Source organism: Pan troglodytes, chromosome 15, assembly GCF_028858775.2.
Source record: "Pan troglodytes isolate AG18354 chromosome 15, NHGRI_mPanTro3-v2.0_pri, whole genome shotgun sequence".
NCBI classification, from domain to species: Eukaryota; Metazoa; Chordata; class Mammalia; order Primates; family Hominidae; genus Pan; species Pan troglodytes.
The window spans coordinates 94,913,771-94,941,179 of NC_072413.2; the positions used below are offsets into that span (position 1 = coordinate 94,913,771).

General features: G+C 47.4%; 1 protein-coding gene across 1 annotated transcript in view; it reads left to right on the forward strand.

The window, feature by feature from the left end:
- The window catches only part of VRK1 (VRK serine/threonine kinase 1), a 134,544-nt gene extending 111,669 nt beyond the window's left edge, over positions 1-22,875 (forward strand). Inside the window, exon 12 of the mRNA XM_063793119.1 lies at positions 22,760-22,875. Within this exon, the coding sequence (XP_063649189.1) occupies positions 22,760-22,819 (60 nt within the window). The 3' untranslated portion in view covers positions 22,820-22,875. The remainder of the gene's footprint in view (positions 1-22,759) is intronic.
- The last annotated feature ends 4,534 nt before the right edge of the window (positions 22,876-27,409 follow it).

Below are 27,409 nucleotides of genomic sequence, written 5' to 3' on the forward strand. Positions count from 1 at the left end.
ACAGAGCTCCATGGCGTGTCTCTGCTTCATTTTCCCCATTTATGTTAGTCTGTTCTCTGACTGCTATAAAGAAATACCTGAGACTGGGTAATTTATAAATAAAAGCGGTTTAATTGGTTCATGGTTCTACAGGCTGTACAGGAAGCATGGGGGCTGCGGAAGCCTCGAGAAATTTACAATCATGGTGGGAGGTAAAGGGGAAGGAGGCATGTCTTCACATGGCTGGAGCGGGAGGAAGAGGAAGAGCAAGGGGAGGTGCCACACACTTTTAAACAACCAAATCTCAAGAGAACTCTATCACCAGAACAGCACAAAAGGGAGAAAACCGCCCCTGTTTTAGTCCGTTCTCACACTGTTATAAGGTCATACCCGAGACTGTGTAATTTATAAAGGAAAGAGGTTCAATTGACTCACAGTTCCACAGGGCGGGGGAGGCCTCAGGAAACTTACAATTATGGTGGAAGGGGAAGTAAAGATGTCCTTCTTCACATGGTGGCAGGCAAGAGAACGTGTGCTGGGGAACTGCCCTTTATAAAACCATCAGATCTCGTGAGACTTATTCACTCTCATGAGAACAGCATGGGAAAACTCGCCCCCATGATTCAATTACTTCCTACCAAGTTCCTCCAATGACACGTGGAGATTATGGCAGCTACAATTCAAGATGAGATTTGGGTAGGGACACAGCCAAACCATATCAGCCCTCATGATACAGTCATCTCCCACAAGGCCCCACTTTCAACATTGCATTACAATTCAACATGAGATTTGGGTGGGGACACAAATCAAAACTATATCGCTGTGATTCCCAGATGGCTACCAAATCCACAAACACCATGTCTTAGAGATTCGAAGATGCACATTGTTGATTATTTTAACATCTCACACTGGGTGGCTTCTTGTGCTTGCTATCTTCAGTCGTGACAGTTGCTACTGCCTGCCCTGCACAAACATTATCAGTATTAATGTTGGAACTGGCTCAAGGGGCGACTGTACCCTGGAAGCATATCAGGAGGTGATAGTGGAGCATGCTGAAGAAATGCTTCATGATCACACTCTTGAAGGCAGTGCTGTGTGGGTAAAGATGGACACTGATAACTTCTGGGTCAGAAGGTGATTCAGAGAGCTGGGCTTGGGATGTGAGGGAGAGCTAAAAGACTCACTCAATTTGCTTTACTTCTATTTTTCTTTCTATATATGCCTAAGGGTGAAAAATGATTTGAAAAAAAAACCCGTATCAATAAGGTTAAAAGATTCAAAATAGGCATTTTTGAATTCCAATTGTATAAAAGTCTCTGACGGGAGAGGATTTTTTCATTGTTTTTCCTTTCGTAGTGTTACATAAAATACTGGTGTGTCTCACAGTGGAATGAGCCTTGGTTTGAAGGGAATACAGTGATCCTGCAGAATGACCTTCTAAGTCACCATGTAGGCCACTGTGGGAATTCCTGTGGACTGTAAACCTGGAAGTGGAATTGTTTGTGGCACAGGATGTCTAGTTTGGCTAAGTCGTGCCATGTCATATCTTCACCAGCACTTGGCACAACTCATCTTTCTAATTTTTGTGAGTCTAATATGTGTACAGTGATCTCTGTTTTAAATAGCATTTCTCTAATTGCTAATACTTTTGAGTGTCTCTTCATGTACTTGCTGGTTCTTTTGTTTTCTTCCTCTGTAAGTTGCCTGTTCTTTTCTTTTGCCCATTTTCCCATTAGGCCTGCTTTTTCTTATCTATTTGCAGGAGTTTCTTGCACATTCTAGGTGTAATCCATTGCTGGCTTAGATGTTTCAAATATGTTTTTCTTTTCTATCCCCCAGAACTCTTTGGAAACTGCCATGTGCCTTCTGGGCACTGGTTAATTACAGGTTCTCAGTGTGATGTGGATATGGGAAGATTTAGCTTTGCCAAAAGAGCACCCTGCCATGACCTGGCCCCTCAGTGTGCTGCACCTTCCCCTAAAGCAGTTCCTGAAGGAGCTGCATTTTGAAAGAGTGCTCATGCCACTCAGGAGACCCACTTTCAGCTCTGCAGTTGCCATGCACCAGACTGGCAAGTTAAACTTTGCATTGTTGTTTAGAAACAGCTCCCTGTGTCTGTGCCCCGGGTGTCTCCATGAAGCCAGCTAGTATTTTCTGAGCACAAAGTTGCTTTTAGGCTCCAGGCTTCCACAGATGACTGGGGGAAGCTCAGATATGGCAGAGGCACTCAGACTAGCACAAAGTGTAATGTGAAAGGAGCAACAGGGAGCAGCTTGCCAGGTGCTGCTCAGGCACGGAGCAGGTATGGATAAGGAAGGCTTCCTGGAGGCGGCAGCATGAGACTCAGGTGCTGCCTGGGCACAGAGCAGGTATGGAGGGATAAGGAAGGCTTCCTGGAGGAGGCACCATGAGACCAGGGCCTTGTGGATGAGAAGGATTTCTGGCCTTCCTTCCCAAACTGTAAGGTCCTGAGAGCAGTGATCAAGTTGGGGGACTCTGCTTCTCTTGAACAACAACCACAGCTCCCATGTAGAGAGTACTTCAGAGTTGGGCAAGCACACTGACAAGGAGAGACTGCAGCTCTCACCCAAGCCTGAAGGGTGATTTCACTCTGCAGAGATAGGCACTAGGGCTCACCCAGGATCTCTGAGGCTCTGTGACTTTTCCAAGGTTACCCACTCTAAAAATGACAGCCTGCATCTAGAGCCTGACCCCATGTGTTCCTCATGCTTGTAACCAGTCACGTGGCAGGAGCAGAGGTGATACTTGGTGCTGCTGTCCAGAGTTACAGACTCTTCTCCATCCCAGACCCCAGCACCCAAAGCTTGGGATGCCCACACAGATCTACTGTGCCCTCTTGAGCCTGTGGAATTTCATTCTCATTAGGCAGGTGAGGGTGGGAAAGACTGGAGAAGGTCGGGCTTCTGCAAGTCTTAGGGATGGACCCAGGGAAAAGAGAGTTAATTCAATTGTCTTTTGCTTTTTCTTTCCCAAGAGTCAAAGACACTCGAGTTTAGCATGCCTGTTGTCTACTCACATAATATTTGTGGTAGAGAGAAATTCATTCATGTTAAGAAAAAAGAGTTATCAAAGATACACATTGATAGAAAACATATTGCTGGAAAAAAAAAAAGTAATGAATAACATTCCACATAATAGTGACTAAAAGCAAAATAGTCTTTGGCTGTGGTTACAAGTTGAGTTCAAATTGAAGGTGCTTTGTAATACTGATAAAACAGCTGTCCTTTCCAGGAAAAAATATTGTACTATATTTTATCAAGTGGCAAAAGGAAGGGAAATGAACTAGGAAGAAAATCGCTCCGGGTGGATATTGTGGGTGGGTGATTGGCACCGCAGCCTTCCTGCCTCAGTCAATGTGCTGCTGACTTCAGAGAGGACCACGAGCATTGCAAAAAATGCAGGGCTTGATCAAAGGAGTGATTGTTATTCACAGCCAAGTGTTCTATCTCTGTCCTTGCACTTCTGTTGCACTTCTGTTGAAGGGGAAGCAGCTGTGACCTATGACGTTTGCCTCATGGGCTGTTTCCAGAACTTCCCCCCTTACTTCTCATGGAGTAGGACTTATGGGAACTGGATTGAGGATGCTAGACTGGGCCATGAGAGACTTCGGCACAGGCTGCCTCTCCGCTAGTTAATTAGGGAAACTTGGGCGGACCATGCCAACTCTGGCCTTGCCTGGCCCCTCTCACAGGCTGGCCTGGACTCCTCCACTGTGCAGGCTCTGCAGTGCTCCACTTCTGAGACTGCTTAAGCAAGGCTGTTGGCAAACCTTACTAGTTGCCTAGATAGCATCCCTTCCAAACTCACCTCAACCTCACCTACCTTCTACTCTAGAGGCCCAAAGACCCTAACATGCCCTTTCCCAGGCTCGCTTGAAACTAAGGGTGGTCATGTGTGCTGGGTTTGGATGATGAAAGTCATAGAAAAGCTTCTGGGAAGGATTTCCTTCTCTGATGAGGAGAGAGAGGTGGATATGGGGAGCGCCCCTTCTTGCCTCTTACACTGGGGGCTGCAGTGTAATGTTATTCTTGGAGTCATGGCAGCCATCTTGCAACCATGGGGAGAATCATGAAAAGAGGAGCAACCTCACTGAGGATGGTGGCTTTTAGTTTTGTGGTAGACATGCTTCCTAAATGGGCCCAGATTCAAGAGCTGGAAAAGGCCGGTCTACATTTCATGGTGGGTCTGGGGCAGAATGAACAGGGAAGGGGGATGGAGAGGAGAGGAGATGAGGTCTAAGAGAACATGGGTTGTGACCCCTGGGTCACTTCGAGGACGCTGGCTTGGGTGAGATGTGTCACTAATGGGCAGTTTTGGCATAGAACAGATCTCCAATTCCGTTTTGAAAGGATTATTCAAGCTGCTGTGACGAGAAAGGGCTGGAGGAGGAGCAGATAGTAGCTGCAAGCCCAGTGAGGAGGCAGCCGTGATTACCCAGGTGAGAGATGATGGTGACATGGACCAGGGTGATGGAGAAGAGGCCAGGGTCTAGAGATGCCAGGGCAGAGCCAGATTGCTAATGGATTTGCTGTAGGGTATAAAGCTTGAAGAGTTCAGGGTGAGTCCAGGGGTGGACTAGACCACTGGCAGAGTGGTCTCTGTGGGCAGATGGGGGGAAAGGGAGAGAGCCCAGGCACTTGAGGACGTAATGAGCCGCTGAGCCTCTGACCTTCCTTCCTATGGGCAGACGCTGGCTAGCTCCTCACCAAGCCCCTTTCCCTTTCTCCTGGGTGTGCCACCAGACTGTTTCCCAGCCTCTTTTTGTGGTTAGGTGCAGACCTGTGAATGGGTTCTAGACCATAAATTGTAGGTGGAGGTGATGGGCACTTCTTCCCCATCCACAGCCCCCCAGCCCATCCTCTGTGCTTTTTGCCTTTCTGCATATTTGATATAGTTTCCGTGGCGACATTGGGAGCCACATATTGAAGATAGGGGAGTCACAAGATGGAAGGAGCCTGCATCTCTCAATCACGCCTTGGAGAAGGGACACCTGCTAATCAGAACCCTGCACTGGGCTTCACATGAGTGAGAAATAAATCTCGATTGTGTTTGGAGCTCAGTATTTAATCATCTGTGAGTTTGTTTTTGCTTGCTGCTAGGGATCCTTGAACGAATACAATGTGCCTGGAGTTTACCCCAACTCTAGTCTCGTAGTTTTAGCAAGGAAAACATTTCCTTTAAGAGAAAGGCAGTTCAAGGCAGAGCTTTGGTTTATGGCAGCCCTGCTATGGTCTCAGTGTTTGTGCCCCCCCAAATTAATGTGAAACTTAATGCCCCACGTAATGACAATTGGAGGTGGGGCCTTTGGGAGGTGATTGGGTCATGACGGTGACTAGGCCATGAGGCCCCATGAATGGGATTAATGCCCTTATAAAAGATTTCCAAGGGAGCTTGTTTGTCTCTTCTGTCACGTGAGGTTACAGTAGAAAGACGGCTGTCGACGAACCAGGAAGCAGGCCCTCACCAGGCACTGAATCTGCTGGCACCCTTATCCTGGACTTCCCAGCCTCCAGAAGTGTGAGAGATAAATTTCTGTTGTTTATAAGCCACCAAGTTTATGGTATTTTGTTATAGCAAGCTGAAAACCTAAGACAGCAAGAGTGGGCTTTGGCTAGGCAGCCTGGAACAGCTGTCCCTGGTGGGCAGAGCACCTCTAGAATCAGGGAACAAATAGCAGGTCCCCTCCCTTCAAGCCCCAGCCACCCTGGAGAGATGAGTCTTCCTTAATGTGCAGACAGATTCCTAGAATTACCTGGTAAATGTCCCTGTTAAGGCTTCAAGGGCAGTGGTTGTGGGTTTGCTTCGTGCTGGTTTAGGAGTCCTGCCCCATGGCTGGGGTGAGCCAGGAGCCATACCCATCCCTCCAGCTTCTCTGGCCACACGATCCAGCTTCTATTCCTTTCCCAGGTCCAGCCACATCAGAAATCCTTTAGGAGCTTTCTAGGTTGGGGATGGTCAACTTCAGAAAGCTTAGATTGTCTTGGAAGGAACTGGAGGCCTGTGGTTTCCATGAGTGAGAAATAAACCTCTGTTATGCTTGGAGCCCTAAACATACACTCAACACTTCTGCCCTACTCTTCGTATACACTCCAGAGTTTGTGGCAGATTGTGCTTTGCCAAGATGGGTGGTACAGTAACTCCTGTCCCATGTGCTCTGCTGGAACCCTGCCACTTTCCATCAAGAGGTGGAAATTCCCTTCCCCTTGAATGTGGGTGGGCTTGTACATTAGTTTCCTAGGGCTCTGTAACAAATTAGCACAAACTGGGTGACAAAACAACAGAAATGTATTCTCTCACAGTTCTGGAGGCAGACATCCAAAATCAAGGTGTTGGTTGGGCCAAACTCCCTTTGAAGGCTCTAGGGGAGAGTCCTTTCTAGCCTCTTCCTAGTTCCTGGTGGCTGGCAGCCATCCCTGGTGTTCCTTGTAGCTGCATCGCTTCAATCTGTCTTCCTCTTCACATGGCCTTTGATATGGTTTGGCTCTGTGTCCCTGCCCAAATCCCCAGTGTTGGAAGAGGGACCAGTGGGAGGCGACTGGATCATGGAAGTGCATTTCCCACTTGGTGCCATTCTCGTGACAGTGAGTGAGGTCTCATGAGATCTGGTTGTTTTAAAAGTGTGCAGCACCTCCCCTATCTCTCTCAGTCCTGCTCCAGCCATGAGGACTCCTGCTTCTGCTTTGCCTTCTGCCAGGAACAAAAGCTCCCTGAGGCCTCCCCAGAAGCAGATGCTGCCATGCTTCCTGTACAGCCTGCAGAACCACGAGCCAGTTAAACCTCTTTTCTTTATAAATTACCCAGTCTCAGGTTTTTTTTTTTATAGCAATGCAAGAACATAGGAAGGCAGCCTTTGTTCCTGCCTCCTCTGTGATGCCTTTGTGTCGGAACCTCCCACTCCTTATTAGGACACCAGCCATATTGGATTTAGGGTCCACCCTTGATATGGTTTGTCTCTGTGTCCTCGCCCAAATCTCATCTCGAATGGTAATCCCTGCATGTCAGGGAAGGGGCCTGGTGGGAGGTGACTGGATCATGGGGATGGTTTCCCTCATGCTGTTCTCGTGATAGTGAGTGAGTTCTCATGGGAGCTGATGGTTTTAAAGTGTTTGGCAGTTCCCCCATTGCTCGCACTCTCCTGCTGCCATGTAAGATGTGCCTTGCTTCCCCTTTGCCTTCTGCCATGATTGTAAGTTTCCTGAGGCTTCCCCAGCTGTGTGGAACTGTGAGTCAATTAAACCTCTTCTGTTTATAAATTACCCAGTCTCAGGTAGCATCTTTATAGCAGTGCAAAAATGGACTAATACAGCCCTTCTCCAGTAAGACCTCACCTTAACTAAGTACGTCTATAATGGTGCTGTTTCCAAATAAGGTGGCATTCTGAGGTTCTGGGTGGACATGAATTTTGGGGGCAGTACTCAGCCGAGCACAGTGTGACTGTAACCAATAGAGGAGGCGGAGGTGGTGCCGCAGCATGACTCTGTACACCTGCCATCTTGCTGGCTGGACCCCCTGGGTCTCACACCCTGTACTGCTGTACAAGCAGACTGACTGCCTGAGGGTCACCATACCATGAGGAAGCCCACACTAAACCACATGGAGAGACCACCTGGAGAAGCCTTGAGACTATGTGAAGAGAGAAATGCTGGGCCAGTCTCCGGGTGCTCCAGCCCCCAATGTTCCATCTCCATTCCCCCATCTGAAAAAACAATGGCATGAAAGAGATGCTGAGCCTAAACTGCCCAGCTGAACTTTCTGGAATTCCTGACCCACAGAAACAGTGAGAGGTCATGCTATGGACTGAATTGTGTCTCCCTCTACAACCAACCCGCTGTCCAAATTCACATATTGAAGTTCTAACCCCAGTGCCTTAGAATATGGGTGTATTTGGAAACAGGGCCTTTAAGGAGGTAATTAAGATCAAATGAGGTCGTAAGTGTGGGCCCTAATCCAACAGGATTGATTTCCTTACAAGAAGAGGAAGAGACACCAGGAGTGTGCATGAACAGGGAAGAAACCACCAAGGACACAGCAAGAAGGCAGCCGCCTGCAGCCAAGGAAAGAGGCCTCGGGAAAAGCCAACCTGCCGGCACCTTGATTGTGGACTTTTAGCCTCCAGAACCATGAGAAGATAAATGTCTGTTGTTTAAGCCACCCAGTTTGTGTTTTTTTGTTACGGCTGCCTTAACAAACTAATGCGATAATAGAATGACTGTTACTGTTTTAAGCCATTATGTTTTGGGGATATTTGCTATGCAGCAAGAATAATGGATGCATATGAACAGAGAGAGGGGGGTTATGAGGGGAAGCTTAGGGGCTGGGCTTCACCTCCTTGCTCTGCCACTGACTTGCTGGGTGGCCTTGGCCTACCTGTCTCCCTTTCTCTGGGCCTTGTTGTCCCCATCTGTAAAATGGACAGATCAAATGATTTCCAACAACCCTCATAGCTCCATGTTGTGCTAATTTTCTCTGTGAGTTTTGGGAAGAGGTTAGTTCAACAACAATAATTTCAGCCATGTTCCTGGAGACTTCTTGGGTTTAAGAGACATTTGCTGAGAATCTATGTAATCTAATAATAATAATACCTGCTGTTTAAGAAGCTCGTTCTCAGTGTCAGGTCCAAAGTGATTTACATAGATTACCCCCATTAAATTAAATCTTCACAAGAACTCCACAGGGAAGGAGTTATTTTTATAGCTAAGACGCTGAGCAGAGAAAGTACAACGACTGGTTCAAGGTCACAGAGCTAGTGATGAGGAAGCCAGGATCTGAAACACAATACAATTGACTCCCAAGTCCACATCCTTTCCATGTGGCCCTGTAAGCCAACACTTAGAGCAGAGGTGGGTGGGTTACACCTGTCCCACCCCAATTGAAATACCCTGCCTATGAGTGCTTGTATCAGCTCCATCCTCACTGTAAAGTACCCACCCCTACCCCTAACTCTCTCAGGTGGTGTGGTAGATAAGGCAACAGGCAACTGTCCAGCCATCTGTGAGAGGAACCGGAGAATAAATTGGTTCTTATGTAAGAACAGATAGGGTATGCATGTCAAGGCCAAGTGAAGGGAGATTGGATCTGCGCTTTGAGGTCCTCGGAGGATCAGACCCAGGACAGATGGCAAACTGTTGTCACTCGATATGGAATTAGGCCAAGTCGAAGTTCAGGTTGAGAGGCTGCAATTCAAGTTTCCATTCAGCTGTCAGGCAAATGAGCCCCCTTAATGAATGGCCTCCCCCGGCCACTGAGATCCTCCTTTCCTTTTCGGAAACAGCTTTTGTGTCTGTTGCTCCTTTCTGGTTACAGTAAGACAGTCCAGTTGGGTGATTTATGGTGATCTGGCTGCCCATTCAAAATGCTCCTTTGATCTGAGTGCCTGATGTTTGATGTAGAAGACAGTCCAGAGAGTGGAAGTGACTAAGGCCTGGGCGCGAATCTTGTCTCTACAACTTTGTACCTGTGTGATCTTGGGCAAATAAATCATTTAATGTTTTCAAGCCTCAACGTCCTCATCTGTGCATTAGGGGTCAAATACTGAACCCCAAGAGGGCTTGTGATGATTAAATGGATCATGCGACTGCACCCATACGGCAAGTGCCCATTTAATAATTCCTTTTCCACTTACTCCTTCCCTTCAGGGAGTGATATGGTTTATCTCTGTCCCCACCCAAATCTAATCTTGAATTGTAACTCCCATAATTCCCATGTGTCGTGGAAGGGACCTGGTGGGAGGTAACTGAATCATGGGGGCAGGTCTTTACCCTGCTGTTCTTGGGATAGTGAATAAGTCTCACAAGGTCTGATGGTTTTATAAAGCGGAGTTCCCCTGCACATGCTCTCTTGCCTGCCACCATGTAAGACATGACTTTGCTTCTCATTCACCTTCTGCCATGATTGTGAGGCCTCCCCAACCATGTGGAACTGTGAGTCCATTAAACCTCTATTCTTTATAAATTACCCAGTCTCGGGTATGTCTTTATTAGCAGCATGAGAACAGACTAATACAGGGAGTGACCTATTATTCCTGTATTTACTTGCTTCTTTGACGGTTATTTATTGAATGCCTGCTGTGTGCTGGGACCTCATCTGGATGCCATAGCTATGGAGACACACTGGTGAATGAGACCACCAATTCTCCCTTTCTAGTGGGGGGAGGCAGGCCATGGACAGGTGAACAAGTAAAGATAATTCCATAAATGTTAAGTGTGGTACGGAAATGTAAAAGGGGGATGTTAGAGAGTGACTGGGTATGGGGGACCGCTTCACTGAAGCTCTCGATCTCTATGCACAGCCGTGTTTGATCCTCTGCTGTGCGGGATACTTCCACAACAGAGCCCTTACCAGGCCTTCCTAGAACAGCTTTCCTATTTTCACAAGAAGGGTTATTGCAGTTTCCTTAACCTCAGTCAGAAAGGCTCTTTATTCCTTTCTACACCTGTTCCAAATTTCAATTACACAAGATATCTTTAGCACAGAGTTCAACCAGATTCCTTAGGAGGAGGAAAAAAAATGGTGCTTTAAGTATTCATAATGTGTTTGCATTATGGAATAATTATACATAATTGCTCTGCCTCGTAAATAGTATAAAACATTTACCAGTCGACAGTGGGAGCAACCGTGAACTTACATTCTCCCACGGAGGATTCGCTGGTGGGAACAGGCCGTGACATCAGCAATCTTTTTAACTTGCCAGGTACCTTTGTCTGTTTCCATAGACAAGTACAACTAGTGGTCATTTCTTAGCCTGTGCAAATTATGCCAACTTATTGGTTTATATTTTATTCCCTCATTCTCTTTCTTACTCGCCACTCATCAATTAAACACTCTTGAGGTGCCAGAGACTGAAGATACAGAGACTGTTATTACAGTTACCCTCTGCTGATGGCTCACTGTGTGATGGCACTGTCCTGGGCATTTCACGTGCATCCTCCATCTTAATTCTCACAGTCACCCTAGGGGATAGATACTATTATTTTATTCTCATTTTACAGAAGAAGGAACTGAGGCTTGTTGGGTTTTAAAAAATTGCATAAGGCCACAGAGCTAGCAAAGAACAAAGCTGGAGATTCAAACCCAGGCAGCATGGCCAAGGGCTGGCCCCCTTGCCAAGACAACCCAACAAATATCACCCCCAATTTCTCTTTATTCCCCATCTCTAGCTCCCCGAGCCACAAATGGTTGACTGACTTCTGGAAGGATCTGTGCCCTCTAGTCACTTAGATGTGAGAAAGAGCAGGATCAACATTTTTTGGTTGTTGTTCCAGTTTTATGGGTTGAATTATGTCCCCAAATACCTCAGAATGTGCCTTTATTTGGAGATTGGGTTTTTACAGAGGAAATCATGTTAAAATGAGGTTATTAGAGGGGCCTCTAATCCAATATGGCTGGTGTCCTGGTAAAAAGGGGAAATTAGGGCATGGACACACAGAGGGAGGAGGATGTGAAGACACCAAGAGAATTCAGTCATTTATAAGCCAAGGAACACCTGAGGCTACCAGAAGCTAAGAGAGCAGAGTGGAAGATTCTTCCTCAAATTGCTCAAAAGGAACCAACACTGCCGACACCTTGATTTTAGACATCTGGGCTCCAGAACTGTGAGGCAATACATTTTGGTTGCTTAAGCTGCTCAGCATGTGGTACTGTGTGCCAGCAGCCCTGGCAGACTAATACATCCAGGAAAGTGCCCTTTCTCAATCTCATCCAGGGTAGACGTGTCTTCCCCGTGGTGACTTTGCTCTGAGCAGACTAAGGTCACCAGACACCCACCACAGCCCTCTGCAGATGGCTGTGCAGGGTCCAACTGCTAACTCAGTTGTCAGTGAGGCCACCAGCAAGAGGGCTCCAGATTTCCCAGAGAGAGAAATGACAGACCCACAGCCACACACCAATAGGAAGGTGGAGCTGGGGCTGGAATCCAGCTCAGGGCTCCCCTACCACCTCTCCTTGGCTGCTCTTGTCTAACAAGACTGTGTGTGTGTGTGTCTGTTACTTCCCCCAAGCACAGCATTGACCTTGGAGAAAATAAGCAAGCCCACACCAAGAGGCCTCTGTGACAAGGCCCAGAGCTGCTAATGGTGCAGAGAGACGGCCGGATTCAGTTGGTCGGTCGGCTTGCCCCCAGCAGCTCCCAGGCCACCCTCCCTGGAGGCGGTGGATCTGTGTGTCAGCCAGACCTGTTGCTCCTTCCTCTTGTCAATCAAGAAAAATAACAAGACAAATCTCAATCATTTTAGGAAGTCGATTTGCCAAAGTTAAGGACATGCTCCCAGGAGACAGGTTTATGCCTTTCTCTAAAGATGATTGTGAGTGCTCCAAATTTAAAGGGAAAAGGGCAGGATATTGAGAAGTACACAATTTTTATGTAAGTGGGGGTAGGGGAAAAGAGTCATTTATGCCTTTGTCTGGCTCAGTGAGTCTGCATTTTTACACAAGGAAATGTAGACGGAATGGGGCAGGGGAACAATCAGATATGTATTTGTGTCTGGTGGGCCGGGGTGACTGCACCTGTAAAGATAAGCTATCGATTTACATGGCCATGGTGAAATTTTAACAGAAACACCTTAGGGTTAAGATCTTGGAGCTCACTAGGAATTTCCTTGTGGGCAAAATATGGGGGAGACATGTAGCTTTTTATCCTGTAGTCATCTTATTTAGGAACCAAAAAGGGGAAGCAGGTTTGTGTGACCCAGTTTCCAGCTTAACTTTTCCTTTGGCTTAATGAGTTTGGGGTTCTAAGATTTAATTTCCTTTCACACTCTGCAGTAACCAAATGGGATGCATTAGCTTTCTGGGGCCACCATAACCAATCACCACAGACTGGTGGCTTGAAACAATGGAAATTTGTTCCCCCTCAGTTCTGGAGGCCAGAAGTCTGAGGTGAAATCAACATGTGGGCAGGACCGTGTTCCCTCTGAAGGCTTTGGAGTAGGATCTTCCAGTCTCCTAGTGCCCTTGGCCTGTGGCAGCATCACTCCAGTCTCTGCCTCTGTCTTCACATCATGGCCTCCCCACTAAGCCTGTCTGTGTCTCAAATCCCCTGCTGCCTTTCTCATAAGGGAAAACCAGTCATGGAGCTGGGGCCCACCCTAAACCCAGGGTGACTGCACATAGAGATTCTCAACATAATTATGTCTGTGAATACCTCTAATTCTAAAGAAGGTTCTGTTCACAGGTTCTAAGGGTTAGGAGTTAGACAAATCTCTTTTGGGGGACACAGTCCAACTCCCTACTCAGGGTCTGGACCATTTCCTCTGAACTCCATCAGACCTCCAGCCATATTGCTTCTGTATCCTTCTGAAACAGGGACCAGTGTGAATTTAATAGTATCCTATAGAGGAATTCTTACAGCCTCCAAAGAAAAAGACTATGTCTGTTCTTCCATCACCCCCGTCTCCTGCAGAATGCAGCCCCTGATTTCTTGGGTTCTGCCTTCTCTGCACTCCTGCTTCAGGGGCGACCTCACAGACTTGTTCCAGGACAGTTCATCTGTTCCAACCCACAGGCCCCAAACATAATCAGTTCAGGCACTGTTAAGGTCTCAGGAATTTTTCCACCCATCCCTCAACCAAAAGAAACACCCAGGAGTTCTGTTTATTATATTAGGTAAAAAAATAATAACATATGTATGTCCTAATGATTTAGTAGCCATTTGAAAGACATAGTACATATACATCTAAAAATATATATTCTTACTTTATTCTTAAATAGCCACAATTGCTTCCTAATGGAATGTGTACCTCATTGGATCCTCCAGAACTTCTCAAGCTCACAGACACCAAATTTGCATCTTTGAATTATTTTTGAGCAGAACATCTTTTTATGTGTTTGTGGGCTATTGGTGTTTCTTCTTCTGTGAAAACCCTGTTCAAAGTCTTTCCTCTTGGGTTGTTTTTGTCTCCTTCTTACTGATTTGTAGATGTTCTTTATATATGTTTGGATCCTCTCCCTTTGCTGGTGTTACAAATGGGAAACACCTTCTCCCAATCTGTGGTTTGTCTTTTCATGTTATGATGATTGGAAGTTTTTGACTTCATTCTTCCCACACTTGTCCCAATGATCAGGCGGTCCCTCTGCTAAACCCCTCTGATGGCTTCCCATCCTGAGCCCGTAGGGTAAAAGCACACCCAGGGGGCAGCATGATCTGCTTCTCCCTCCTTGGGTTCCTCTCTCCTTCTGGCTCACTCTGCACCCTCCCTCCCCCTACTGCATTGTGCGCTGTTTTTTTCAGTTTCTGAAACATGCTCGTTACAGGCAGCAGTCAGGCAGACGTGATGAGCAGAGCAGGAGAGGCGCCCCTCACCAGGAATGTCAGGCAACCATCAGGTGATGGTCAGGAGGTTGTTAGACCTGTCTCTATAAAATAATAATTGGTTGCAGCCAGTGCCAGGGAAAGGTCTCCCAATAGACAGGAACACCTGAAACTGGTGATCAGCAGCTTCCCAGTAAGATCTCAGGAGTTGGGTGAGTGGGCTCAAGCATATGCACTAACAGGCAAAATGGTGGATTAAACACTCAGCTGGTGAAAGAAAAATGCCTCAAGTGAGCATGTGCACAACTTGAGTAAACACACTGTGCATGCAGCCCCGCCTGAGTGCTGGCAGGCCGCTGTGCGTGCAGACAGCTCACCCCAAGGGGAGAATCAGGGGAGAAGGAGCGCAACCTCCCAGAAGCATGCCAACATATAAAACCCAAGCCAAAGATCAGATTATGTGCTTGACTCTCTCCAGTCGCCCGCTGGAACCTCTTCCAAGTGTGCTTTGCTTCCTTTCATTCCTGCCCTAAAACTTTTTGATAAACTTTCACTCCTGCTCTAAAACTTGCCTCAGCGGAATTCTTTCTTTTGAGGAGTTAAGAATTGAGGTGGCTGCAAACCCGTATGGATTTGCTGCCACTAACGTAATTTGGTGCTGTGTGACTTGGATACGTTCCTTAGTGGTAACATGCCCAGCTCATTTTCCTCTGTGGCCCATGTAAAACACACTCCTCCCTTTGCCTGAGTAACTACCTACCCTCCCTGCACCCAAGCCTTTCTCCTCCTCCTTACCTTCTGCCCTCAGTCACTTCCCCCCAGAGGCTCAGGCTGTGTCCACACTTGTCCCCTCCCCCCAGGGGCTCAGGCTGTGTCCACACTGGTCCCCTCCCCCCAGGGCCTCAGGCTGTGTCCACACTGGTCCCCTCCCCCCAGGGGCTCAGGCTGTGTCCACACTGGTCCCCTCCCCCCAGAGGCTCAGGCTGTGTCCATACTGGTCCCTTTCCCTCAGGGGCTCAGACTCTGTCTACACTGGTCCCCTCCCCTCAGGGACTCAGGCTCTGTCTACACTAGTCCCCTTCCCCTCAGGGACTCAGGCTGTGTCCACACTGGTCCCCTCCACCCAGGGGCTCAGGCTGTGTCCACACTGGTCCCCTCCACCCAGGGGCTCAGGCTCTGTCCACACTGGTCCCCTCCACCCAGGGGCTCAGGCTCTGTCCACGCTGTCCCCTCCCCTCAGGGCCTCAGGCTGTGTCCACACTGGTCTCCTCCCCCCAGGGGCTCAGGCTGTGTCCACACTGGACCCCTCCCCTCAGGGACTCAGGCTCTGTCTACACTAGTCCCCTTCCCCTCAGGGACTCAGGCTGTGTCCACACTGGTCCCCTCCACCCAGGGGCTTGGGCTGTGTCCACACTGGTCCCCTCCACCCAGGGGCTCAGGCTCTGTCCACGCTGTCCCCAGCCAGCTCTGGTCATCTGTACTCTAGGGTGTTATGTATCCTTGTTTGTAATCATTTTCTTTATCCTTCTTGCTCTACGTGGGTGTCTTCAACAGGAGCTGCAGGACAGAGCGACTTTGTCACTGTCACTGCTCTTTCCCAGTGCCCAGGACATAGTCAGCATTAGCCTCCTGCCCCTGGAATCTCCGGATTGGGACCTCTGTGATCACTCTGGGGTCTCAGCGGCCAGACCAAGGACTCACAGTCCATACTGTAACACAATTGAAATCGGTAACCAGGCTGGGCATGGTGGCTCACGCCTGTAATCCCAGCACTTTGGGAGACCGAGGCGGGTGGATCACCTGAGGTCAGGAGTTTGAGACCAGCCTGGCCAACATGGTGAAACCCCGTCTCTACTAAAAATACAAAGATTAGCTGGGTGTGGTGGCGGGTGCCTGTAATCCCAGCTACTCAGGAGGCTGAGGCAGGAGAATAGCTTGAACTCAGGAGGCGGAGGTTGCAATGAGCTGAAATCACGCCACTGCACTCCAACCTGAGCAACAAGAGCAAGACTCCATCTTAAAAAATAAATAAATAAAAGAAATCTGTAACCTCTGAAGACTCACTTGTTGCCGAGGTGAGGAATGGCAGCCTGGGGCCACCATGATTTTAATGTCTGAAACCTCCCTGGAGCTGCTGGATGACCTGCTGGGGAGGGCTGGTGCCAGGGAGGGGGCCTGACAGAAGGAGCTGGGCTGGCTGGGGACACATTTGCATGAGAACTAGACTTCAGTGGAGAGGAGCAGGGGGAGCAGTTGGTCAATTGGAGGTCTGGGATTTGTCTTTAGCAAATTTTCTGTGATTTCCCCAAACACTTGAAATTAATTAGTGGACTGGAGCCTTCATGAACCTCTCTCTCAGCTGGGATCTCACCCCTGCCAGGGCTGAGCTTGGCACAGCATTCTGCACACTGCCCTGGATGTTCTGTGCGTTGGCTTCCTCCCCACTGCACCACTGCTTGGGTGGGAGAGCTTCACATGCAAGTCTTCATGCATTTGCGCACCTGCCCAAGTACCGAGGCTGGGCCCATGGATTCTGGGGCTCCTGTCCTACGGGGGTCAGAGGGCAAGGCTATGCCTCCTTGGGAGCAGCTATTCTCACTGTTAGTTGACCCACAGACAGGCCCACCCTTGGACAGGAAATTCAGACTAGGAGGGGGCTTTCTCTCTCTGGGCCTCATGGGATGTGGGGCCTGGACTTGGAGGTGGCTCCCATGGTGTGGCTTGAGTGGCCCCCGGGCTGGAAAGTGGGAGCAGCGTTCAGCAGGGTCTGTGGCCTCTGGGTCCCCCTATCCAGAAGCAGATGTCCTGTCTGCTTTGTCAGGCTTGAGGTTTCCCTGATGAATGGAAAGATACGCAAGCCTGGTCTCGGCTGTGTCTGAGAGAATCAGGGCAGGGGCCCCTCCCTGAGGCCAGAGGGCAGTGTTAGCAGCCACCACCATGGGGGAAAGGCTCTTCCGAGAGGAAAGTGGCCTCCTTAGGGCTATTGGCATCCACAGCCACCCCTGTGACAGAGTGGCTTTATAGGAGGCCCAGAGAGGCAGGAGACTGGAACTTCTCAGTAATACCAGCACACTCATGGGGTGTGTGTGTGTAAGTTTCTCCATGGGTGTGTGGGGGGCTCAAAGTCAGTATTAATGGTTTTTACAAAATAATTTTATGTATTTTTTTAATAGGTTATGCATTTATTTTTAAAAATAGGTCAAAGTTCAACATTTAAAAGGTAGGAAAGGCCGGAGTGATGTCTCACACGTGTAATCCTAGCACTTTGGGAGGCAGAGGGGGAGGATCATTGAGCCCAAGAGTTTGAAACTGGCCTGGGCAAGATGGTGAGATGCCATCTCTACAAAAAAATTAAAAAAAAAATTACCCCATTAAAAAAAAATAAAAATTACCCAAGTGTAGTGGTGCATGCCCGTAGTCTCAGCTGCTCAGGAAGCTGAGGTGGGAGGATTGCTTGAGCACAGGAGGTCGAGGCTGCAGTGAGCCATGTCCACACCACTGCACTTCAGCCTGGGTAACAAAGTGAGACCATGTATCAAAATAAGTAAATAAATAGGTCGGGCACGGTGGCTCATGCCTCTAATCCCAGCACTTTGGGAGGGCGAGGTGGGTGGATCACCTGAGGTCAGGAGTTCGAGACCAGCCCGGTCAATATAGTGAAACCCTGTCGCTATTAAAAATACAAAAATTAGCCAGGCGTGGTGGCACATACCTGTAATCCCAGCTACTTGGGAGGCTGAGGCAGGAGAAATGAGCCTGGGAGGTGGAGGTTGCAGTGAGCCAAGATCACGCCATTGCACTCCAGCCTGGGTGACAGAGCGAGACTCCATCTAAAAAAAATAAAATAAAATAAATAAATAAATAAATAAATAAATAGAAAGAATAGCAGTGAAACTTGTCCTATCTACTCCCGTGCCTCAGCCATTCCTCCTCTGCCTAAAGACAACCAATGTCACCAGCTGCCTCTGGTGTCCTATCGGAGACATTTCACAAATATTCAATTGACTGTATATATATCCCCTTCTGCCCAATGGCAGTATTCTGTGCATTCTGTTCTGTGTAATAATTTCTTCATTTCATAATGTATTTTGAAATTATTTCATATTGATACATTCTCTTTTGAAACATATCAGTGCTTTCTCTTTGTGATTAAAATGTATTCTATGATAGATGTGACATAATTAATAACTTCCCATTGATAGACATTTAGGCTGTTTCTAATCTTTTGTCATTGAACAGTGGGCATTTAATGGAAGAGTGACCTTATTTTGTTGTCCCAGGTTGGGGCAGCTTGGATATGCTGTTTATATCTAAGGTAGAGACAGGAAAACTCACTTAATATTCCATTCACCTTCCCACATTTCTCAGCTTCCTTGCAGGTAGGTTGGGTCCTGTGGTCAGTTCCAGCCCATGGACTTGAGAAGGAATGATGTCTGAGACTTCTGGGCAGGGGTAGTGGAAAGCCCATGTGAGATTCTCTAATCTCTCTTCTTCTACCATTGCAACTAAAGAGGCAGAATCTCACAGATGGTGAAACTGTTCACTGGTAGAGCATCTGTCAGCCTGGATCTCTGAGGGACGCTATGGAGCAGAGTCTCCCGTAGATTCACAATGGACATTGTGACATTTAGCAGGAGCAAAAGTAAACTCCGTTGTGTTAAGCCACTAGATATTTAGGTTGCTTACTTCAACTGGTCTATCTAGGCCAGTCAGAAGCAATACATAGATGTTTGTGACATTGAATTTAATAAGTGACTTTTAAATGAATAGTTTATTAAGAAATGTCCTGGAGAGTCTCCATGAAGCTTGTGGAGCTGCAGAGGCAGACAGGAATTCTTAGAAGAGCCACCTCGGATATCTTCATCTTTCCTTTCAGCCCAGATGGTGTGTGATCCCTAAATTACCTCTCACCACTGGACCTCTTGTTCCCAGCATGTTCACTGAGAGCACCTTAGCTCTCTGCATGTCACCTGTCCTCTTCACCCTCCCTTTGATCACAGTCAAACTCTTGGGAGCCCTTGCAAAGATCAGTTATTTAGAACCAAAATCACAGGAAGATGCACATGATAGTGAAAACCTAGAAATAATGTAAATGCCTGACCATAAGAGATAGTTTCAGTAATTTATGACATATTCATAAATTGAAACAGCCTTTAAATGATGTGGGAAAAAAAGGATAAATGAAAATGTCCATGATATTTTTATTGAGAAAAGAAGCAGGTTACAAACTAGTGTTTAAAACTTAAAAGATGTAGATTTTCACGTAAGAAACGTGCTATAAAAATGTGTAAATGTTGCCCCTTGAGTCTGCTCCAATTTTGCTAAAATAAAGTCTTTGATTTCAGAGTTCTCTCTTCTACCCTTGCAGCTTGAATTCCCATCAGTGTGCTGAGGGCTCCCAAATCTAGATTCCTTCCCAAGATTTCAGCATTTTCCAAATGGTCAGTTTATCACTGCCTTCTAAAACCTGCTCTTTCTTTATGTTGCTGTCATAGTCAGTAGTTCTACTATTCTACCAGAAACCTGAGAATCATTTAGGATTTCTCTCTCCACTTGACAAATCCAGCCAGTTAACCAATTTCTGTTGATTATTGCTTTCTAACATCCCTTAAACCTGTTCACTTCTCCTGATCTCTTTCAGCACTTTCTCTTGGGCTGTATTATTTCATAGGTGGGAGTTTGCAGCAGACTCCTCTCTCATCACCTTGCTTCCATTATCACTGCCCACTTTGCTTGCACACACTGAAGCCAGAGCAATCTTTCTACCATGCAGACCTGGCCATGTCATTCCCAACTTCAAACCCTCCACCTTGAACATAATCTAAACTCTTAGCAAGACATTTGATACCCCAAAAGGCCTGCTCCAGCCTTACCTGCGAATCACTTTTTGACTCACCTCTGAGCTCATCTATCCTTCCATCCATTCATGTATCCATCCATCCAATTCCCCCATATATCCTCCTATCCATCCACCCATCCATCCATTTCTCCACCTATACATCCATCCATTCATCCCCCAATCTGTCTACCCAAACATCCCCTATCCATCTACATAGCCATCCATTTATCCATCCATCCATCCATCCATCCATTCCCCTAACCATCCACCTAACCATCTAACTATCCCTCCATCTATCCATCCACCTATCCAACCAACTATCCCTCCACCTATCCATCCATCTACCCATCCTCCCATCCATGTATCCATCCATCCATGTATCCATCCATCCATCCATGTATCCATCCATCCATCCATCCATCCATCCCCCTATCCATCCCCCTTTCCATCCACCTATCCATTCACCCATCCATCCAACTATCCCTTCACCTATTCTTCTATCATTTCCCCATCCATTGACCTATCCATCCCCCATCCATCTACCTAACCATCCCTTCATCCATCTACCTATCTATTCCCCATCCATCTACCTATCCATTCACCCATCTATCCAGCTGTCCATTCCCCTATCCATCTACCTATCCATCCATTCATCCATCCAGCTATCCATCTATCCAATAAAATCCAACAGCACTCCATTATGCATCCATGTGACTTGGGTATAAAAATATTTTTGTTCACTGGGACAAGCAACAATTCCAGAGGTCCCATACAGGAAATTAAAGACAACAAAATGAAACAAAGCAAAGCATAGCAAGACAAAAAATTGGTGATTCTAACTTCCTTTCTGAATGCTTCCTATTTTGTGGCCTTGAGTTAATTTTTCATGATGGTATATCTCACCTGTCTGTACACCCTCCTCCCAGTTTCTGGCTCTTTGCTTGGGGTGAAAATGCCATTATTTTCATTGGAGACCAGTGAGAAATTCACTTGTGGGGTGCCTTTGTGAAATGTCTCTGTGACAGCCTCGGCTTGGCAAATGGGACCATCTCTCAAAGTGCTCATGGAAATATTTGTACAAACACACAGAGAAAGAATTATTTCATTCTGGAATTTGTGTTTCCTTGATCTTGGTGAAGTTAAAGGAAGAAAGGAAGAAACAAATCATGAAGGTGGAAGATGAGGTCAGGAAGAAAAGTTTATTTTATTTTAAGCCCTCAAGAAGAAATTTACAAACATTTGGATTTATTTTTTCTTTTTTTTCTTTCTTTCCTTTTTTTTTTTTTTTAAAAATACCAGAGTAGGCCTTTGTCCATGTGTTGTTCACTTAGGAGCTTATTTATTATTTATTTATTTTAATGATGGAAACTCCCATCCAAGGAGGTGCAGAGCCCTAATGAGAACTCGCAGCATCCGGAGTGCTTCCAGCATTCCGCCCTCAGCCCCGTGCATCCCGAGGCTTACTGGCATGCATATGCCTCATTACGGACACATGCCCTGTCATGTGTTATTCCTCACTTAGTGACAATTTGTCACTGTCACCCTTGACATGTCACTCCTCGGCAGACGGATTTGACTCTGGTGCCAAGTCTGACACTTAGATGAGAGGCAGTTGTAATCTGAATTGAAATAACGGGTCGAGAGTGGCTAATTTCACTCTGACATAATTCTAATACCACGTAAAGAGAGAGAAGTGCGGTATTTAAAGGGGAGTTTTTTTTTTTTTTTTAAATAAAGCTTTGGCCGCCCCCTCCCCTTGCTCTGAGTCTGAGTATTCAATTATTCTTTAGGATAATGCTTTTATTTTTGAAGGATTAAGTCTTGGATTTTAATAACATTCATTTTCAATTAAATGCACTAAGATCCATGGATATAACTATTACTTAAACTATAAGTAATGGTTGCCTGTAAAAATTAGGAAACACTGTGCTTTAGATAAATTACATTCAAATTAGTTCTTATTATAAATGGGATAGAAAATGGATTTTTTAGCTCTGGCTGGCCAAAGAGCCAACATTTGTATCTACTTCATTTGTTTAAATGTATTTCAAGCCAGATTGAAATCCATACGGCCTGACATTAATTGAGTGCTGCCACATCAACGTATTCAAGTTTCATAAACCACTGAAGAGTGAGTTTTTACTGGCTTGAATTAGAAATATTCCAACCCTCTTATGCTAAAATGGTATTGTTTATGTAGCGATTCTTTAAGCCATCATTAAGTGGTATAACTCTTAATAAAATGCATTTAAACAGACCATATGCAGAGTATGGCTGTGTTTTTAAGAAATTGCATTTTTTTTTCACTAAATAGATGATTACATCTTTTTTCTTGTGGGGAGTGATTCTTTTGTACAATATATTTCAGTAAATACTGCTTTTCTTTTGCAAAGAGATGAGACAGATGCAAGATTACTGTCAATTTTTCCTGTCTTCTCTCCACCCCCCCTTCTTTTCTGGGGGGTGGGAGGAGACAAAGTGGGGACCGTTTCAATATTGTCCTGGGAGAGAGGGTGGTAGTGGGCAAACCTGTGGTCAATTGCCTACAAGGAGTCACTGTGGTACTTGGTTTTATTTTAATGAAGCCAGAATCAATATGCTCAATTCCAGTGAGAATTATAAACAGTGTGTCGTTCAGAATTCCTGAGTTATGACCGAGATGTTCTCTCCTATAGGTGGGCCTCATGAGAGATGTGGAGTCCTCATCACGCGGTTGCCTGGTGATTATGGAATAAGCAGGGGACTTACAGAGACTCAGCGTCCACGGGCACCAGGCCACCACATCCCAGACGTGGGTACCTGTGCAAAATGCATTCATTCCTCCATGTTGGGCGAGTTTACTGAGCACCTGTGATGTGCCAGGCACTAGGGGTGCTGCAGCGGAAGAGCTAAGCATTGAGGGTTTGTTTGTTTTTTGTTTTTTGAGACAGAGTTTCGCTCTTGTTGCCCAGGCTGGAGTGCAATGGCGCGATCTCGGCTCACTGCAACCGCTGCCTCCCAGGTACAAGCGATTCTCCTGTCTCAGCCTCCTAAGCAGCTCGAATTAACAGGCATGCGCCACCACGCCCCGCTAATGTTTTTTGTATGTAGTAGAGACGGGGTTTCACCATGTTGGTCAGGCTGATCACCAACCCCTGACCTCAGGTGATCCACCCGCCTCAGCCTCCCAAAGTGTTGGGATTACAGGCGTGAGCCACCGCCTGGGCGGTGGGCGCACCCAGCCAGGTTTGATGGTTTTTGATAGGGATGCAGCTGGAGAAGGGTGCTGCGGAAATGCAGGCAAGATGGGGGCTTGTCCAAGAGGGAGGGAAGGACGGCCTTCCGGGAACGCCACATCTAGGCGGAGGCTGAAACCACAGGGAGGAGCATACAAGTGGTTTGAAAGCAGCGGTCAGGGCCCGGCGGTGTCTGGGGGACGCTGGAACAGTAGGAGAGCTGGGATTCAGAGTGCACGGGAAAGTAGAGGAACTGGACGAAGTCAGGGGCCCAAACGTTCAGGTGAAGTCCCTCCACATCCACTGACCACTGGGCTATGATGGCTTTGCCTCAGCCTCTGCTTGACCATGCATCACTGAGCTTGAGCCTCACTTCCACAAAAATGCAGCTTTGAGTGTCGCTGCTATGTAATCACCCCCGTTTAATGTTGTGTGCTGGGCTTCTGTAAGTACGCAGTGTCTCTGGAAGAGGTTGGAATAACCTGCATAGAAAAGACCTTCTGAGAGCCGAGGAGCCTCTCTCTGGCATGCTGGGTACCATGGTCCTGGTTAGAGTTCAGTCCCGTTAGCTTACCTTTCTTTATTCATTACTCACCCATTCATGCATTCAATACATAGTTAGTGTCAGTGCTGCGCCAGGCTCTGGACAAACTGGCGAAACTCGTCTCTATCTCAGCCCTCCTGGAGGTTATGGCTTAGTAGGGATGGGAGACAGGATCATGAGAAATGCAGGTGCCATGGGCACAGACTCCTGCAGGAACTGGCATGAAGACATGGTCTGCGGATGGACAGGAGAGCCACCAGAGAAGGTGGGATGAGAGCTGGGCATAAGAGGGAGGGCGTCTGCCAAGTTCTGGAAAGGAAAGAGACCCCGGCAGTCTGGGATCTGGAAGATGGGGTTCCAACCTGAGCTTCAACAGATGATGACTTAGGTCTCGGGTGAGTCAGCTGATGCCGGAGCCTCAGTTTCCTTACCTGTGAAATGTTGACAGTAATCATGGTGAGCATTGAATGGATGACGCTCATGAAAAAGAGTCTGGGACATGGCAGGGCTCAACAAGGGTCAGGTGAATCTGAATCTAGCACTAAGTTTCCTATGTTTTTAAAGTAAGATATCTGTAATCCCAGCACTTTGGGTGGCCGAGGGGGGTGGATTACTTCAGGTCAGAATTTGAGACCAGCCTGGCCAACATGGCAAAACCCTGTCTCTACTAAAAATACAAAAATTAGCTGGGTGTGGTGGTACAAGTCTGTAATCCCAGCTACTGGGGAGGCTGAGGCAAGAGAATTGCTTGAACCCAGGAGGTGGAGGTTGCAGTGAGCCAAGATCATGCCACTACACTCCAGCCTGGGTGACAGAGCAAGACTCTGGCTCAAAAGCAAAACAAACAAAAAAGTAAGATGTGCAGTTGCATGATAGAGCAATGCCTATTGACTGTCAAGCATTACCCATGGCTGCTACCCTCAGCAGCCCTAAGCCACATGTCATTATCCCCATTCGATAGGTGAGGACACTGAGGTTCAGGGAGGGGAGACATCTTGCTCCTGGACACCTCAGCTGGGGAGGAGGGCAGTGGGGATCATTCTCAGGAATCTCTGACCGCCATGAGCTCTTGCTCTGTGCACCCTCAGGAGCTTAGGGTCTGGCCCAGGAGTGCTTAACCAGGGGCCGTTCTGCACTCTCAGGAACCTCTAGCAATGTCTGGAGAAATGTTTAGTTGTTACAATGCACAGAAAGTCTCTTCACAACAAACAACGGGCCCCGAACATCGGTAGTGCCAAAGGTGGAAAACCCTGGTCTAGCCGGGAAGGACACCCAAACAAATTTCAGGTCTCTGCAATGAATGCCGTGTTTGTGGTCAACATAGGCTATTGTGGGAACAGAGCGAGGGAACTTCAATAAGAACCATGGGGATGCGTGGAGGTCCCAACCGGAGTTTTCTGCAAGGGAATAAATCTGCAGTGAGGCCTGGAGGACAGAAAGAGGGGGGCAGAATGACTTTTGGGAAGGGGGTGCAGCTGCAGTAAGGCTCAGGGTGCAAAACAACAAAGGCACATGGACCCTAACCCTAACCCATAGCACCTAGGTATTTCTAGGGATCAAGTCTGAGGAGGCACATGGGGGAGGGAGGTAAGACTGGAGATGCAGACTGAGGCCTTGTATTATACCCTAAGAAGCTTGGATTTTACTCAGAGGACAACAGGGAGCCATTGAAAGATTGTGAGCAGGGAGGGGCCATCGGCAATCAGATTTACGTTTTACGTAGAATAGGAGGTGTTGCAAATCTTAGCAGGCTATAGTCAAGGTGAAACAAGGAGGTTCTGGAGAAGAAGAAATCCTTGTCCCATTCCATTTGGGAAGAGCATGTTTGCCTGCCTCTCCCTTGGGCATCTTGGGGACTGACCTTTCTGGCTGACCCCACTTTTAGCATAGACCCATTTTCCAGGCAGCTGCTTGAAGTCTCTGGTCCTGTGAGCCTCACTCACTGGGGTCATCATCAGGCTCCTAATGAGTAGAAATGGAAGTGTGGCATGTTGAGGATAAAAATTGATTCTTGGTCACCGAGGGGCCTGGCGTCCACTGCTCAGATGGTGGCCACGCAGGCCTTTTTCAGGGCGGGAGAGCAATTACATCATACCAATTTAGGCCTTTTTCCAGGGGCTGGCCTGGGAGTCACTTTGCCACTCTGGTTTTTAAGCCCGGGATTAACTGGGGACTGCTGTATGTTGAAAGGGAGTCCTGAGACAAAGCTGTGTGCACTCTCTGTTGTTCAATAGTCCATTAGGCAGGGACTTTAGAGTCGAGGTGGTCATACGAATCTCTGGAGAGAAAACTCATTAATGGGACAGTAAGTTCCAATTAGTGGCATGGCCCAAAAGCACCAAGGTGCAAAAAAACTCAGTCCTCAGCTCCTCTCCCAGAGGGGCTCCATTACCCAGCTGCCTGCTCTGTGCCACACAAACACGGTCACAAACAACACAAATATTTGCTCAGAAAATCCATCTTTGTCATCCACGTTGTCAACTGGAAGGCAAAAAACCCTTCCAACCATTGAGAGAAAATAAAAAAGGCCACTGGCTTTCACAAGGCAATTTCCTCTGTCGGCAAGGAAAGAAAAAGCCATTTAGGTGTGGCCCAGAACCGGGGAACTCTTTCTGTCTGGGCGTGTGAAGCTGTGGGATTCCAGTTCTGGGATAAAGTGCATCATCGAAAGGGTCCATTCTGCAGCGACTGCCCCTCTTTGTTCTGCTCGGGCACCCCGAGGAAGCCCCCATGGGAAGTCTCTGTGACTCCACCCACTGAGCGGCTACAGCAGAGAGGTGGCATGGAGAGTGTTTGCCTTGGCCAAGGATGAAGATATTTCTCCCTAGGGTGGTGGATCGTGGGCTTTAACTTCAGAAGGACCTGATTTCTAGCTTTCCCTGTAGCACTGATGAATCGGTTAACTGTTCTGAGTCTTCACATGGCCATCTTCAGAATAAAGACACTGATGACACTGATGCAGTAAAGTTCTCGGTATAGTTGCAGGTGCTTGATACACACTGGCCCCCCCAAGAGTGTGCTGTGGCGAAGGCGATGTGTAAACTGACATTTTTCATTCGCTTTCCCATTCATTCCATTGTCCCAAGAGCCTGCGGTGTAGGCAGGGTGTGTTTTTATTCCCATTTTAGAGATGAGGGAAGTGAGGCCCAGCAGGGGCCTCTGGTTTACTGAAGCCTTGACCCTCAGCCTTATTTTCATGACATCGCGAGGCCACCATGGTGGCTTTTGCCAGGCTCTGCAGCCTACGTTGATTCTGATACAACGTGGGCTCCTGAGGGAACCCATCAACCCTTGCCTCATAGCTGTGACAGGTTTTAGGAGGCCTGCCTTCTGGAAAGTTCCAAGTAGAGAGAGAAGCAGGACCCAAACGAGAGATGCTGAACTGAACAAAACTGCATGTGAGGCAGCGTTAAGGGCGGAGGCTTTGGGCTCAGACGGACGGGGTGTGGGTCCCTTACCCACTTCCTGGACTGTTAAGGGTCTTCTGAGCCTCAGTGGCCTTGTCAGTACCACGGGGACAGCAGGACGTACCCTGTTGGGCTGTTGAGAGTCTAAACAAGCTCACA